General features: G+C 31.8%; 1 protein-coding gene across 9 annotated transcripts in view; it reads left to right on the top strand.

The window, feature by feature from the left end:
• LOC143084952 (calcium uptake protein 3, mitochondrial-like) overlaps positions 1-17,054 on the top strand; it is an 82,786-nt gene that overhangs the window by 18,638 nt on the left and 47,094 nt on the right. For all 9 annotated transcript variants that reach the window (XM_076261049.1, XM_076261045.1, XM_076261046.1 and 6 more), the window contains exon 3: positions 9,183-9,293. In XM_076261049.1, coding sequence (XP_076117164.1) covers positions 9,183-9,293 — 111 coding nt within the window. The remainder of the gene's footprint in view (positions 1-9,182; positions 9,294-17,054) is intronic.

Genomic DNA, 17,054 nt, shown 5'->3' with positions numbered 1-17,054 from the left:
TGGAATAAAGGGTAAAAAAAAAATACATATATCATTGCCGGGGGACAGACAGGGTTATTGCTAAGAAGCAGGATTTTATTATAATCCTACTTGCCTTATTAGAGTTTTTATCTTTATTTTAAGTATAAAAGTGTCCTTTAGATTAAGGTATAAAAAACATATGTAATTGGACCTACCTTCAACTTGTTTGATGGCCTTAATCTAGATACATCTAAACTTTCATTTCTGAAAAGTTAAAAAATGTATTCATTCATAAAATTGCTTACAGATTCTATGAGCATGCTATTTAAAAATGCATATTGAATTTCATTTTGTGAATACCTTTAAATATGTATGATATAAAAATGTTCTCCTTGTATGTATAATAAGTAACAATACAATGATATAGAACAACCTACTGGGTAGAACATTTCAACATTAAGTCTTTTATTATCTCAAAATTAAAACCTTCAGATACAATCTATTTATAGTTTAATGTCACAATAGGTTTTTATAAATCACTGAAAAAATAAGAATAAAAGTAAAGAGTATACATTATACTTATGTAAAGACATTCACATACAAGATGTAAATTTTATTTTGTTGTAAAAATCATCTGACTTAAAGCATTTAAATTGGTTGTCGTCTAGTCCATTGAGAAAGGTTAACGTTGTGACCGTATTTTCTTTGATATCTACCTGTAACAGGTGATTTGAACCTACCTCGAAGTTGATGGGACCTGGCCATGTTTGAAAGAAAAGAATGACATTTGTCTTCAACACAAAACCTTTTTATAGATTATAAGTCTGAAATGTTCCATTGTTTGATTAGTGGCTTGAATATTTACAAAATCACATAGGTCTCTGTCGGCGAACATTTAATGAATGAAAGTGGGTCTATCCCGTCTGTTAATGGGCAAATGGTGAGCTAGGAAAGTTACAAGTGTAGACTTGTATAAGATAACTTGTCTTTTATCTATGTGTTTGTCAGTTACACCTTCCTGTGTTAATCTATAACGTTTTATTCATTTAACTTTGAATGGGAAAAACTCCTTCCAATAGATCATTGGGTTCAAATTGTTTTCTTCTTTATTTCTGAGGTCTAGAGTATTATTTGGCTTACAATGCCCGCTACTATACATAAAATCCTTGAACTGCCTGAATCTGGACCCTGGTGTATGGTATACCAAACTGTCAAAATTTGAAATGCAAATAAATTCACAAATTAATCAGCTGGCTTGCTTAATTGTAAAAAATGCAAATGAGTGTTTTATAGATGTGAAGTAAATGGTATGCATTATTTAGGAGATGTGAGCTGGCTCCACTTTGATGTTTGTATGTTAGCTGTTACAAACCTCTTACAGCAAGTTATCATTAAATGAAAGGTATTCTTATAGACAAAAAATGTAGAACACATGTAATGTTAAAGTGTTGACCTGTAGATGAGAGACAGGACTGACAACATATTAGTTAGTATTAATAGCAGGTGCTTGATTAACTCATTAATGCTACTACTGATTACTGTAACCATGATGTAATCGTACCAGATCTCTTCATGTTTCTATTGATTTTAAGTATATTAAAGAAGAGAATGCAGGAGTTTATAAAGCCACCAGATTATTAACAAGGTTAGGTAGCATGTGTAATCAATTCTAGATAATTAAACAAGTGTTTTAAAAAATACAGTTCAAGTTCAAAACTGGTGATTCCTAAGTTAGATATTGGAATTTTCATGATTCCAGGAATAATGATAGTTCACTAAGTCATCAAACATGTCTTGAGCTCTTTTTATACATAAGATTGTTTGTACCTTACTGAGATGGTATTCCAGCATTAAGTTTAAGTTACATAATTGAGAATCCTGTAGCTGTCTATCAGAATACTTACTAACAAAAAGAGGAAGTTAAAAATTAGGTATACCCATAAAGGAGTGTGTGATATAAATATTGATATTATCAATCAGCTTTATTTTCTGATTATCTCCACTTTTTTTGTTTGATGTTAGCACTTAAAAGTGTACCTGAACATTAGGTATTTGTTTATTAACACAGGTAAAGAGGAGATATGATCAGATATATATGGTTTGATATATAAATATTCATCTAGGGACATACAAACATTTAAAAGATTATGAGTGATTGTTGTATTACTTATCACCTTTACTTCTTTACAACAGATAAACCATTATAACAATATCTCTAATCTCAAATCAGTAAACCAGTTCATGTATTCCCCAACAAGGCAAATATGCAGGCACATTTTGAAATCATTGTTGAAAGGTCTAGCTGCTCTAAACAAGAGAACCGTCTATTAATTCGACAATTGGGATAAATTAACCAGTCACTATCACCTTGAATCAATGCAATTACATTTACATAACATTTTGTATGACTTATAAATCAGCGCCCTTTCACGTCAAAATATAGTAATATGACCTGGCCTAGATATAAAGTCAAATTGCATTGATGCACATAATGCAAACATTGATCAAACAATCATTATCATGAGACAGCTACCAAACAATTCATCAAGGCCTATAAATTGCCAGGCAAAAAAATCTATTTAGAAATTGTCAGAACACTTACTGTTAATGACCATGATAATTTATTCAAATCTTCACTAGACTGAAAACAAATTACACATTGTTAAAAAAAAGGCACTTTTGATCTCTAAGGGTTTTTGTTTGCAGGTCTTACTGTCCTATGTGTCTTTGAATTTCTATGATTTTACTACCTCATACGTATGTAAAAGGTCAATAACCTGGATTTCAGAGTCAAAGCAGAATACATTTTTGAGTACATTTGTACTGAAGAATTTTGAGAAATTGCTGTTAAATGCTCTTAAGCTGAATACATTTACTATTGAAGTTATTGCTCCTGAACTCCAAGACAAGTAGGGTAATACTTGAATAGTGTATAATATACTGTCTTCCAAGACAAACAGGGATATACTTGTGTCATTGCAAGACATAAATAGGTTCATACTTGTGTCATTTCCAAGACAAATAGGGACACACTTGTGTCATTCCAAGACTCATTTGATAGGGGCATTATACTTGTGTCATTCCAAGACAAATGGGGGCATACTTGAGACATTCCTAGACAAATGGGGGCATACTTGAGACATTCCTAGACAAATGGGGGCATACTTGTGACATTCCAAGACAAATAGGGGTATACTTGTGTCATTCCAAGACCAATAGGGGCATACTTGATTCCATGACATTTCAGAGTGCTTAAAGCATAAATTTCATGTGAAGTTCCTATCCTGTCAGTTAAATGAGGCAATAGATTGGAAGTTACAAGTTTCTCTTAAAAATAGAGTGCAAGAGAAGTTAAGGCATTGAGTAAAATATATATTTGTCCATAAAAAGAGAAAGAAATGTCATTGCCCCAGTTTTAAGACAAGTATATGAGACGATGCACTGATGTAAAAGTTATAAAAGTGAGAGAATTGCATTAGATGGAAGATTTAAGGTTAAAAGACTGACAGAGGTTATTGTCATGTAATCAGAATAGATCAAAGACTGTTTAGGCTGTCTGAAGTTGGCCTGTACTTTAGGAGACTTATGACCCTGTCTAATTCCGACACTGCTGATTTAAAAATCCTTGTAAGATTTCAATTATTTAATGTTTTTTCATTTCATTGTGATAAAATCAAATCTGAAATGAAATTGTAACGCATGCCTTTGTGAAGTTAAATCTACCCTGACTTGATAAGTATTTTTGACCCATATATGTACATTGTTGCAAATATTTTCTTTCATCAATCATAACTTACTAGACAAGCATATTTTCTTAGGTATGGTGATGTGTCCTCTCATATTTTAATACATTTTTGGCATGATTGCAAAAATTCTAATGTCGTTCGTTCTGCGCTTTGAAGTTTATAAGCATTTATCATCGAAAATAAACAGTGGTATTAAAAGCTATTTTAATCCTTTTAGACCGAATTAAACATACCAGAGATAGTTAAAGTCTTACGTTGTTGGTTGCTTTGATTATCAGGGGTACAATGTCTTTTTCCAATATTGAATATTGGTCACAATTTAATTATTGTTTACTTTTACTTAGCACATTCTTCTACAGTGAATAATGTTAGCATATACTACAAGTAATAATTGAGGCTCTAAAGTGAACACAGTGGTTCAAATTAGCTTTAACTATTAATTAAGGTCCATGACTATTTGAAATTTTAATTGAAAGGTCCTCCATAAAAAAAATCAATGGTCGTGTATAAAGCATTAGTGTATAGAATGGTAGGACCTTGCAATCAACTATTGTAATGCAAAAATGAAAAGTCGGTTCCTTTCTAGAAATCCAGGTCCTGGAATAATGTTAGCATTAGGTCAATGAATCCAATCAGTGGGAAGGTCATCAATGAATCAAAATAATAGAAAAGTTAATGAATCAAAGCAGGTGGAAGGTCAATGAATCAAAACAGATGGAAGGTCATTATAAATCAAATCAATGGGAAGACCAATGAATCGAAACATGTGGAAGGTCAAAGAATCCAATCAGTGGGAAGGTCAATGAATCAAAACAGGTGGAAGGTCAATGAATCAAAACAGATGGAAGGTCATTACAAATCAAATCAATGGGAAGACCAATGCATCAAAACATGTTGAAGGTCAATGAATCAAAGCAGGTGGAAGGTCAATGAATCAAAACAGATGGAAGGTCATTATAAATCAAATCAATGGGAAGACCAATGAATCAAAACATGTGGAAGGTCAATGAATCCAATCAGTGGGAAGGTCAATGAATCAAAGCAGGTGAAAGGTCAATGAATCAAAACAGATGGAAGGTCATTATAAATCAAATCAATGGGAAGACCAATGCATCAAAACATGTGGAAGGTCAATGAATCCAATCAGTGGGAAGGTCAATGAATCAAAGCAGGTGAAAGGTCAATGAATCAAAACAGATGGAAGGTCATTATAAATCAAATCAATGGGAAGACCAATGCATCAAAACATGTGGAAGGTCAATGAATCCAATCAGTGGGAAGGTCAATGAATCAAAACAGGTGGAAGGTCAATGAATCAAAACAGATGGAAGGTCATTATAAATCAAATCAATGGGAAGACCAATGCATCAAAACATGTGGAAGGTCAATGAATCAAAGCAGGTGGAAGGTCAATGAATCAAAACAGATGGAAGGTCATTATAAATCAAATCAATGGGAAGACCAATGAATCAAAACATGTGGAAGGTCATTATAAATCCAATCAGTGGGAAGGTCAATGAATCAAAATAATAGAAAAGTTAATGAATCAAAGCAGGTGGAAGGTCAATGAATCAAAACAGATGGAAGGTCATTATAAATCAAATCAATGGGAAGACCAATGAATCAAAACATGTGGAAGGTCATTATAAATCAAATCAATGGGAAGACCAATGAATCAAAACAGATGGAAGGTCATTATAAATCAAATCAATGGGAAGACCAATGAATCAAAACATGTGGAAGGTCAATGAATCCAATCAGTGGGAAGGTCAATGAATCAAAACAGGTGGAATGTCAATGAATCAAAACAGATGGAAGGTCACTAAATCAAAACAGATGGAAGGTTAATGCTGACCAGATCAGTGGAATGGTCATTCCAAACAGTTAGAAAGTCACAGTATCAAAAACAGACAATTAATCATATCAAAAGCAATCTAAACTGGTGGAATTTCACAGAAACAAAATAGTTTGAAGATCAATGAATTAATCAGTTAGAAGGTTGATGAATCAAATCAATGTGATGGTCAATGAATCAAATCAGTTGGAAAATCAATAAATCGAATCAGTGTGAAGGTCAATGAATCAAATCAGTGTGAAGGTCAATGAATCAAATCAATGTGATGGTCAATGAATCAAATCAGTTGGAAATCAATAAATCGAAACAGTGTGAAGGTCAATGAATCAAATCAGTTGGAAATCAATAAATCGAAACAGTGTGATGGTCAATGAATCAAATCAGTTGGAAATCAATAAATCGAAACAGTGTGATGGTCAATGAATCAAATCAGTTGGAAATCAATAAATCGAATCAGTGTGATGGTCAATGAATCAAATCAGTTGGAAATCAATAAATCGAAACAGTGTGATGGTCAATGAATCAAATCAGTTGGAAATCAATAAATCGAATCAGTGTGAAGGTCAGTGAATCGAATCATTGTGAAGGTCAATGAATCAAATCAATGTGATGGTCAATGAATCAAATCAGTTGGAAATCAATAAATCGAATCAGTGTGATGGTCAATGAATCAAATCAGTTGGAAATCAATAAATCGAAACAGTGTGATGGTCAATGAATCAAATCAGTTGGAAATCAATAAATTGAATCAGTGTGATGGTCAATGAATCAAATCAGTTGGAAATCAATAAATCGAAACAGTGTGATGGTCAATGAATCAAATCAGTTGGAAATCAATAAATCGAAACAGTGTGAAGGTCAATGAATCAAATCAGTGTGAAGGTCAATGAATCAAATCAGTGTAAGGGTTAATGAATCAAATCAGTTGGAAATCAATAAATTGAATCAGTGTGAAGGTCAATGAATCAAATCATTGTGAAGGTCAATGAATCAAATTATTGTGAAGGTCAATGAATCAAAACAGTTGGAAGGTCAATGAATCAAATCAGTGTGAAGGTCAATGAATCAAAACAGTTGGAAGGTCAATGAATCAAATCAGTTGGAAGGTCAATGAATCAAATCAGTTGGAAGGTCAATGAATCAAAACAGTTGGAAGGTCAATGAATCAAAACAGGTAGAAACTAAGGTCTATTAATCAAATCAGTAGAAAAGTCAATTAAAACACAAGAGTGGGAAGGTTTCTGAATCAAGCATATGGAAAGTCAAAGAATCAAAAGACAAAGTCAAATCAAGGAGGCATTAGGAATTTTAAAGGAGAGTGAGAAAGATAACAAAGACCAATGTAAGCCAGAATTACATGTACTTGTTTGAGTGTAAAACTTACCTACATTTTTACTGTAACATTGTGAAATCTTCTTTATTTGTGTCAGTAATATTACAGAGTTTTCATTCATAGAGTATCAACATTTTCCAGTCCTAATTAAAATGATCAGTAGGTCAATGATCAGTAGGTCAAACATACATCAATTTGGTACATAAGAAAAACATTGTTGAAAAGATGTTATGCAGATCTCTAGTTTTTATATGATTCTAAAATAAAAGACAATCTTAGGAGTTTATCAAAACTGGTTATTTAAGATTTCAGTTAAAAAAATATGATAAGTAATATGAATGAATAATCAGAAGAAATACAGCAAGTCTTTGAAAGGAAAAGTTAAAAGAATTAATTAGTAGAATTACTTTGCATTTGTGTTGAAAACTGCATATGAATGAGTGAGATTTGACTGTTTTGTAAATATGTTTGAAGTGATGAATGGGTAAAGACTTGGTCTGATCAGATTAATAGACTATTGACTTATATTAATGTCAGATGTGCCAATTTTTATGAATCAGAAAGTTGATAATTATTTTATGTTATATAATTGCACTCAAAGACACCTCTTTGTGGATATTTCAACTTCTGTCATAAAGATAAAAATGCTTTCTTTTTTGCATTTGAAAATCAGAAATCATATGAAGAATTGTCCTTGAAAGTTTTTAATTCTTATAAAATAAGATTCATACCATATATCCACTGGCGGGATATTATATATGCGTAGTTAAAAGCAATTTTGAGTTCTGACAGAGACTTAAAAGTGTCCTGGTGGAATAGTAAATGACCAATGTTCCTCCATATAAACACTAGAAGATTGTAGACATGGAAAGATTATCGGGTTTTCTACACATTGATATCGTAAAATATCGGCAGAAAGCCACAATGTCATCCTTTTTGGTGAGCGCAGTGAACAAGCTAAATGGTTTCACATTGTGTGGAACAGCTGATATTTTACGATATCTATATGAGGAAACGGATTATCTGTCTATGGTTCTATTACTGGTCTTTTCCCTTTCCCTAAGATAGTTTTACACTTGACGAAAGCAAGCTTGATAACATTGTGAGATAATGTCTGGTCTCGAAGGCTTGATACGAGAATTACAGAGCAACAAAGCAAGGTGGTGTAGGGTAGAATAATAAAACAAATAATATTTGGAAGTAGTGCTTATATTAGGTGGCCTAATTTTCAAAACTTTTAAAATGTCTTTTATAAGAATTGGGCATTGGTATGAAGTTGTCAATTATTTGATAGACTTTTTTTTTCTCCTCTAAATGAATATCATCAGATGTCAAAAGTTTTATACCATGTTGTGTCACACAGACCTCTTTGTCACTTTGAGACAACCAATAAAACCCGTGTTCTTTTGCTCTTTAGTATTTCAAGTGCACATACAAATTAATTTAGTATAATTACTCTTATTCAAAAAAATCTTTATAATAATTTATAACATAGACAAAAATATAAAATGCTTCAAGAATTATCTATGAAAGCTTGAATTTCTTCATGTTTTACCAAAGATTACCGCAATATAAAATAAAATAAGATTTAAATCTACATTAAGTTATGTTTATAGAAACTAAACATGATTGAAATATTTGATATATTTTGATATATGTAAATCTATAATATATATCTTTGTAATGACAATCCAAGGTCCTAAGACAAACAAAAGATGGACGCGAAATTTACTTAATAAATTACTTTTAGACCCTTCAGATTGAGAAGTTATGAATCACACACAATTTTCTTTATTAATAAGTTGTTGAGACACAAAACATAATGGTTTGTAAACATCTTGGAATGTGACTTTGTTTGGCAAGTATAAACATGGTCAGTCACTTATTACTAGAAAAAGTGTGGCATAACCGATACATGAATTATTTCCACAATTCCTTTGTCATATAACTTTAGAAAGACATAACATCACTTGGCTTCCAAAGGTCAGAAGGTGTTAACATTTTGCAATTATAGAATTGGGACCATTTTTGGACCTTTCATGAATTTTAAAGAGCCAACCAGATGAATGATATGGGTTGGAAGGGCCATGGACCAAGTGATATATACACATTTGTAGTTCTGAGGGTCCAGTGATGGTTGAGACATCTAGATAAGTGATAAAGGTTGGAGGGGCAATGATGGCAGTCTGAATGTGATACAAGGACAAATATTAGTGATCAACAGATTTATTAGAGTTTAACAAACCATGATAAATCTATATAACATTTTCTTTTTGTTTATTTGCAGCTCGAATAGGAACAACAAATCTCACTGATAAAGATATGGAACAGTGTTTAAAACATACACCCTCCAGAAGAAAGGGAGACAATAAATTGTTCAGAAAACTCCATGACAAAGGTTGGTAGATACTTAGAAGCACATACAATGTGTTGAACCCAATGATAGATATTGGTAGATAAATAGTGTATAATAATGGAAACTCTATGACAAAGGTTGGTAGATACTTGATAGCACATACAATGAGAAAAAAATAAAGACCCAATAATAAATGTGGGTAGATGCCTATTATGACATTATATCAAGCCTACACAAAAAACTTAACAAGAAAAAATAGTCAAAACTTGACATGTAAACTGCAAAATATCAAACGGGGGCATGACAAAAACAAAAAAGTGAAGTCCGTAAAAATTGACCAAACCAAATGCTATTAATCAATGGAAAAAGTATAAAACAACTGCCATATTCCTGACTTGGTACAGGCTTTTTCCAGAGAAACCTGGTTTTATAATTAAATTTACCTGGCTAAACCTAAGCTGGGTGCACGTGGTTCATGAACAATCCAAGACAATAGGTTTACAGCTCATACATTAAAGCTCCATGACAAAATAATTCACAGGTTGGTAGATATTAGTACTACACCAAAGTTTCAAGATTTCAAATACCCTGTGTTATAGATTCTGTATTTAAATATATTACAGTGAAAAATGAATTTTATCATTTCTTATCAGTAGAATGATGGATGGTTTTTCACTGGACAGTTTTCCTTTAATAGGATGTGTTCTTACAGTTTTGAAAAGATGCTTTTTGTATGAAATACTGGACTAAACTCAAGTTTTGGTTTGTAAAAGGAATTAGATTATAAGAGGCAGCTGTGGTAGATAGTTTAGTTTCTAAGTTGGAACTAGATTAAGGACAGATTATCTTATGTCTATGAACTGAATATACAATATTCTCATTCAACATGTTCAAACATTGGTAATTGATTTTCCCGAAAATCAGGTCATAAATGTGTTTTTAAAGACCATGTACCAATTAACACCCATGCACTTTACCAAAAAAGATTGACATATTTATGCACATGTAAAATATGTTTTGGTATGAGAGTTTTAAGAGTTGTTCTTGAAGAGTTTGTGTGGTGGTGAATATGTGTGATTTTTCTTTGATATTTGTTTTGGATAAGATGTAAATGTTTGTAAGACCTTCTACCATGATTAACCCTTGCTGAGTTACTAGATTGGCTCAACACCAAGTTATAGTAAGCTTAACATAGACAAGATGTTAACACCTGTTTCTTTCATGAGTCTAGACAAAATCATTATGACTTTTCTACTTTTCAAAGGTTTTTATTTAATTTCTTTGAAATAATCTGGATGATTTATTGTAATGAGAGATGAATGATTGTTTAAGAATCCTTTAATTTTTATTGAAGTAATTTTTAATGATTATTTTCAAAAGAAATTTCTATTTCCATCATGAGTGGTTTAACGTTTTAATATGTGAAAAAAGTTAAAAATAATACTTGTATAAAGTTAAATTATTTTTTAATGTCCCTTAGCACATTAGAAAAGTTCAGTTAAAAACTGTTCATCAATTAGTAATATTTCTTGCAAGTTTGTGTTTTCTATTAAAACTGAACTGTACCTGAACATTTTGAAAATGACTTTCCTTGTGTGTTTGGAGATAGCTATTTTTGTGTGGTCCACAGTTTTTAAGCTAATAATAATTTGTGTTGGGTCCTTGGCTGTCTGAGCAGTCTTAAATACTGTATCACTGGACTCAAGACTCTGAGGTTGTGAGTTCAAATCCTGTCACAGGGATGGTGATCACATTCGACTTCAATCTTAATTGTCTCAAGAATTCAGAGTTTTCCTTCCAAAGGTCTTTGGTTCTCTCTGGGTACTTTGACTTCCTCTGCCAATAAAAGTTTACCCCCCCCCACATGGTATAGCCAATAGTGCTGATTATGGAGTTAAATACCTATAACAACACCTAGTCATTCATAATCATTGTAAAGACAAATTTTCATTGTTTGAAATTCTTTGGGGAAAAAAAATTCAAATGAAGTCTAAGCTCCTAGTATTAAGACTTTGAACATAAAAAGATGTGATATGATTGCCAATGAGACAACTATTATCCCCCAAAGACAAAACGACTTACATGTAAGCTATAGGTCATTGTACTGTACTAGTTTTCTACAAACAAGAATTTTGGTAAATCCAAAAAAAGCAAATGTAAGTAAGGGAACCATATGTTTGAGTGTAGATGATCTGAGTGTTTAGGAACTTTGATCTATCTTATATAAACAGAATTAAAAATGAACTTCTATACCTTCTCTCCAATGTAAAACACAACAAGATTAAATAAACAATGTTTCAATCCTTAGGACAGAAACCTACATATGTTGTAAGAGTGAAGTGAGAAGGTAATTAAGATATAGTGAAACCTAGGTGTAACTAGTCTTCCTGTATTTTAAAGAGTTACAACTACAGAAAAATAGAGTTAGTGTAGGGAAATCTGTAATATGGTCACTGGATGATCCATAGATTTACTCCTGGGACCAAGTTTACTATCAAAGATCCTGTACCAAGTGAAGAACTTTGTTGCTGGTTGTTTTATGTCATATCTAATGTGTTTTTTGTTCTTTGGAATACATGATGATTTTTATAGCAGAACTTAATGTCTTTTTCAATTATTCACAGCTTTTATAGATCTGGGATGGTTTAGAGGTCAACATTTTGTATAGACACCTATATACTGTTGAAGACTGGATGTTTCCCTAATTATGGCTTTTGTATATTTTGTTGTTGGGTTGCTGTTTTGTTGACACACACGGTGCCACACCTATATCTCCTTTCGTCTTAGAGAGTTAGTGAGGAATCATGTTTAATATTCCAATCATATTAGTCGATTATTTTTTTGTAAATTTAAAAATAAATCAGCTGTCATTCTGTGCCAGGTCATTATCAGAATATTACCATCCTTATTTTACTGTACTAATATTTGTTGAGATAGACTTAATAATTTTTATAAACATCAATTTGAGGGTGAAGTGGTGAAATACTGCAGCTTCTTTATAACACTATATCAGACAACCACCCAGGCCGACTGTTTATAAAAATTACCATCATTATGATAAATATTTCTAGTCTATTACCACTCTGGTTAATTAATCTACCGAACTAAGTCAAGGTAACTACAAGTCTCTATTTTTAAATTGAACTTAAATTAGGCTTTTGGAAGTACATGCAGTACACTTCTGTATAATGGGCAATTACTTTTGCAGGTTTAGGTTGTCTGCACTGAAATAAGATTGGCAGTTTAAAGGAAAATATTGTATCTAATTAGAAACAGAGATAACAATGGTCCCGACCTGCAGACCAAACATTTCAGACAGAGGCAAACCGTTATAACATTGCACCAGAATATTGTTTAAGATTTACATGCTATTATAGTTTAATTTAAATATAATGCACTGTTATACTGCAATGTTTTTACAGACACTTAATTTCTATAGCATATTAAGGCTTGTAATATGACTGTGGATTAGGTTTGTATTGAGTTTCCTGTCTATAAAGCCAATGGTTGATGCTATGGTAAATGTCAAATAGTCTTTGAATTGATTGTAACCTTTACAGGCTGATGTAACTGTAGTCTGACATCTCTCTGATCTCATCACACAACATGGAACTTTTCATTCAAAAGATTAATTACATTAGGTAACCCACCCCCTAATAGGCCACTCAAAAGTTCAAATTATCAAAATATTTAGACAGCTCCTGGATGTTAAATATTTCATATTTTGTTTATCTTATATAGCTTAATGACCATGCTTGTAAATTTTTGAAATGTTTGTAAGAGATGGGTTTATTTTTTCTGATTTAATCACTTATTTACTGACCATGTCCAATATGTCCAGCAGACAAAAGTACCATTTGGTTTATGTCTGAAAATACCCTCCATGAAAATTGGTGTTATCAAAAAGGGTGGTAACCATAGGCGGATCCATGGGGTCCCTTGGGGGCATTGACCCAACCTTTCGTTGGAAAAATTTTGTTGATTATATAGGAAATCAATGAAGCATGACTGTGGAGCAGGGCCCACCTTAGGTCAGTCAATCAGTCCCCCATATGAAAAGTTCTAGATCCACCACTGGTATAATTAAACTCTGTATTTTGGTCAATTTGAAATAAATAGAAAAACACTATTGTTTTCCCATATTAAGTCTTATAAAAAAAATGTGCAGAATATATATCATTTTTTGTTTCAATTAAAGAAGTCCTTGGAATGAGTAAAGTTTATCCTGTCCAGTATGTACATCAGACAAAATTTCAAATAACATTTCATTGCATATATTTATAAGATAATGACCATCACAGTAAGTTAAATTATCAAATTCCCAACCCTTTTTCTCTTGTATACAAGCTTAAGTAACATTGTAACCTCAAGTTTCCAAAATATAATTTGAAATACCAAATTAAAAAAAAAGGTCTATGAATTCACCCAAGATGTATCTTTATGACTCAATTTGTTTTTGCAGGGTTTTAAATTTCTTACATGAACTGTCCAATGCAAGGGAATATTTTTCTACCCTTTTTCTTACAGAGCATGCATGATGTGAGATACAATGTTTTGAAGGTATTAAAATATATAACACCATTTAAATTTAAAGAATGTAGAATTAACAAAATTTTATTTAGATTACAATCAGATTAAACAAACTGTCACATAGTAAGATAAATATGATATGAAGTATCTAAAAAAATAATTTATTATTTAATTACATTATATGATAAATGGAGAATAGGTAGAATGTGTTATACTAATTATTGGCCAATTATATAATCTAAGTTGACAGATTGAACTAAATTAAATATTTATAAAATTCACTGGGCTAAATATTTTTTTAATTCACGAAGATATTTGGAATTTCCTAAATGGATTAAACAAAAATCTGTTTTCACATTTGTATGGATTATAATTGTGAGAATGACAATCCTTTTAATCTAATTAGATAATGTTATATGAGTTAGGGATAGGTATTGTTCCTAGATAATTGACAATAGTATTGAATAATTAACAACCAATTAAAAGGTACAATACTATATAGGTATGTACTAAGTTAAAGTAATTAACAGGTAAGAAACCTGTCATCACAGATTAGTGGACTAAGGATAATATAATTCCCATTCCTTAAAAGATTTAATCAGATTATCATATCTCTTTTATATCCTGGGAATAGTCCCTGATGTTCTGATGAATATTTAATTATTTGTTTCATTAAAAACCTTAACATTGACTTATTTTATTATATAACAACATCAATAGTGGTATTCCAGTGTTGTTTGTTTTAGTGCAGATTCCATAAATGATTAATAGTGCAATTCAAACTCTAGAAATTCCACAGTTTTAAAAAAATACATTTTTGCAAAAGTTGTTTTACAAATGATATCACTATATGTTTATGAATACCTATTAAAAATGACCATAAAATAGTATAATAATAAAGTTGTTTTACCTTGGGTGACTCTCAGGACAATTTCCCTCCATTTTTTGAATGGACAAGCTAGGTGAGCAGATGTATAGGGCTGATTACTGTTATTGAATGCATTCATTGTAATAGGAAACATTAGAAACACTACAATAGTAGCCACGTGCTGCCCCCGTAGTTGACAGGTTTTTATCCGCTATAAAATGATGTATTTGATGTATGAAACTGACTAAAGATATTATTTTCGGTCAGAAATATTAGACTTGATTGGTTAAATAAAACTGGTATCCTAGTGATTTCTTAAGTACTAGAGGTTTAACTTAGAACAGGTTTTATACTTATCAGGTTTCACCTCTCAAGTGGTTCTACATTCAAGAACTTGTCTAAGTAACAAGTGTTAACTTTATGTCTGGAAATATTGGTTATCTGCTAGAATGCAGAAAGTCAAAAGAAATGTTCAACTGAGATGTCAGTGTAGTCTACTATTAAAGACACTTTGGTATATTGTCTTTCTTCAATAATTTTAATATTATCACTATAAAACCATTTTAATAAGATTAAAATGTGACATCTTTGATTCTTTCTATAGGAAGTAGGAAGTGACAACTATCTTTAAGATAATTTTAGTTGTTAAATCTTAACACTGATTGCTGTAGAGTACAAGCCTCTCTAGCATGTCATCACATCTGATTTCCTATCCTCAAAAACTTCCTTGTTATTGACAGAAATAGGATAAACATACTTGAAGGACTGAGTTCAAACGGGAGTCTTGCCTCCTATTCTAAACATTGATCAACAAAAAAAATGAAACTATAACATTTAATACTAAATCTGTGAGAAGCAATTTAACCATCTATAATACTAAAATTACGAGGTCCAATTTGTCAGCCGTTATCACGTAAAAACGACGAATCAAAGAATTCAACTTTATATATAACTAATATAGTACAAAGGTGTAGATTAAAAATTACACCACTCCAGGCCCTTTTGTTTTCCACGTAATTAATATTGCCAATAATTAAGAAGTTCCGGGTCGAGTCCGATACCGATACCTATAGTATATTCACCTGTTACCTGTTACCTTATCTGTATGTTCCGCATCTGACAGGCGCACCAACAAACAGTGTATTCAGGATTAATATGCTATATACACGGGTCATAATCACAGGACGTAAAACAGCGAATCAAAGAATTCAACTTTATTCAGTGACGGATCCAGGGGGGGGGGGGGGGGGGGGGTTCCGGGGGTTGGAACCCTCCCTTTTTTTGGCTGATCAATGCATTTGAATGGGAGCATATAGTTGGAACCATATCACAGGTGTGTTCTAGTGTATATTAAAATAATCAAATAACAAGGAGAAGATTCCCTATAACCAAGAGAGCCTGTTTCAAAGAACCCTAAAGATGAATTATGCACTGTAAAGTGTTGACAAAGTTACAAATACTTGTTGATGATAATTTTGTTTCTATTTGTCTGTGGTAGGTTGGCTGAATAGTTTCCAACTTTTGTTGAACTATAATTATACCACAATCACTGCAGTTAGTGCTTCAGACAAATGTAAAAAGTCTGTGTGTGTTTGGACGACTTCAAAAGAAAGGCTCATCTATTATTTGTACCCAGTACGTTTAATGATATTGAAATAGCTTGTTATTTGAAATGATAAATAAACAATTGTAAGGTGATTTGTTTTGTTATAGATGTGATAAATGATCTCCCTTTGGCTTTCTCTGTAGAAAATCTATTTAATCTCTCAACAATTTGTAACTCAGACTCAAGTGTTTGACAAAACATGAAGGTGATGAAATTATTCAAAAATGGCTATAATACAATGATAATAGCCAGTTGGAGCTCGTTGGTAATTAATCAAATAGAAGCTTAATTAGAAACAGTTACAATGATGCACAAAGCAGAAAAATGATGACTTTAAATCAGGCTTAGATCTTCATGGTGGTCACAAACGTTGAACTTTTGATGTCCTTCTATTTGAAAAGAAAGAAATAATGAATCAAGTATGAGTAACTCCCAGTATATATTAGCCACTGTAACTGAAAATCAATCATCTTTTAGTTTTAATTCCAAAAAAATAAATAGTCGCTGCAGCTTTGTTGTCACTTTTAACTGAGAATTAAAATGAAAAGCTCTGTGATTAAATTGCTTGAAATGCTCAGGTAATGGTATCTATGTCATTTGCTCCATGTTGGACCTGGGACTTCTCATTTACAATCAGTACAACATGTACATCTCCTTATTTGTCACTAAAGAGAAGTTCCAATTAAGGCTGAAATGACAGTGCAGAACTTTATTTCAAACTAAATATGATGATTTGACAACAATTTCAGTAAAAAATGTTGAATAAGAGTGCTTCCAACAGTCAATAGCAGGAGATTTA

The sequence above is a fragment of the Mytilus galloprovincialis genome, chromosome 8 (genome assembly GCF_965363235.1).
Source record: "Mytilus galloprovincialis chromosome 8, xbMytGall1.hap1.1, whole genome shotgun sequence".
Taxonomy (NCBI): Eukaryota; Metazoa; Mollusca; class Bivalvia; order Mytilida; family Mytilidae; genus Mytilus; species Mytilus galloprovincialis.
This window is presented reverse-complemented; position numbering and strand designations above follow the sequence as displayed.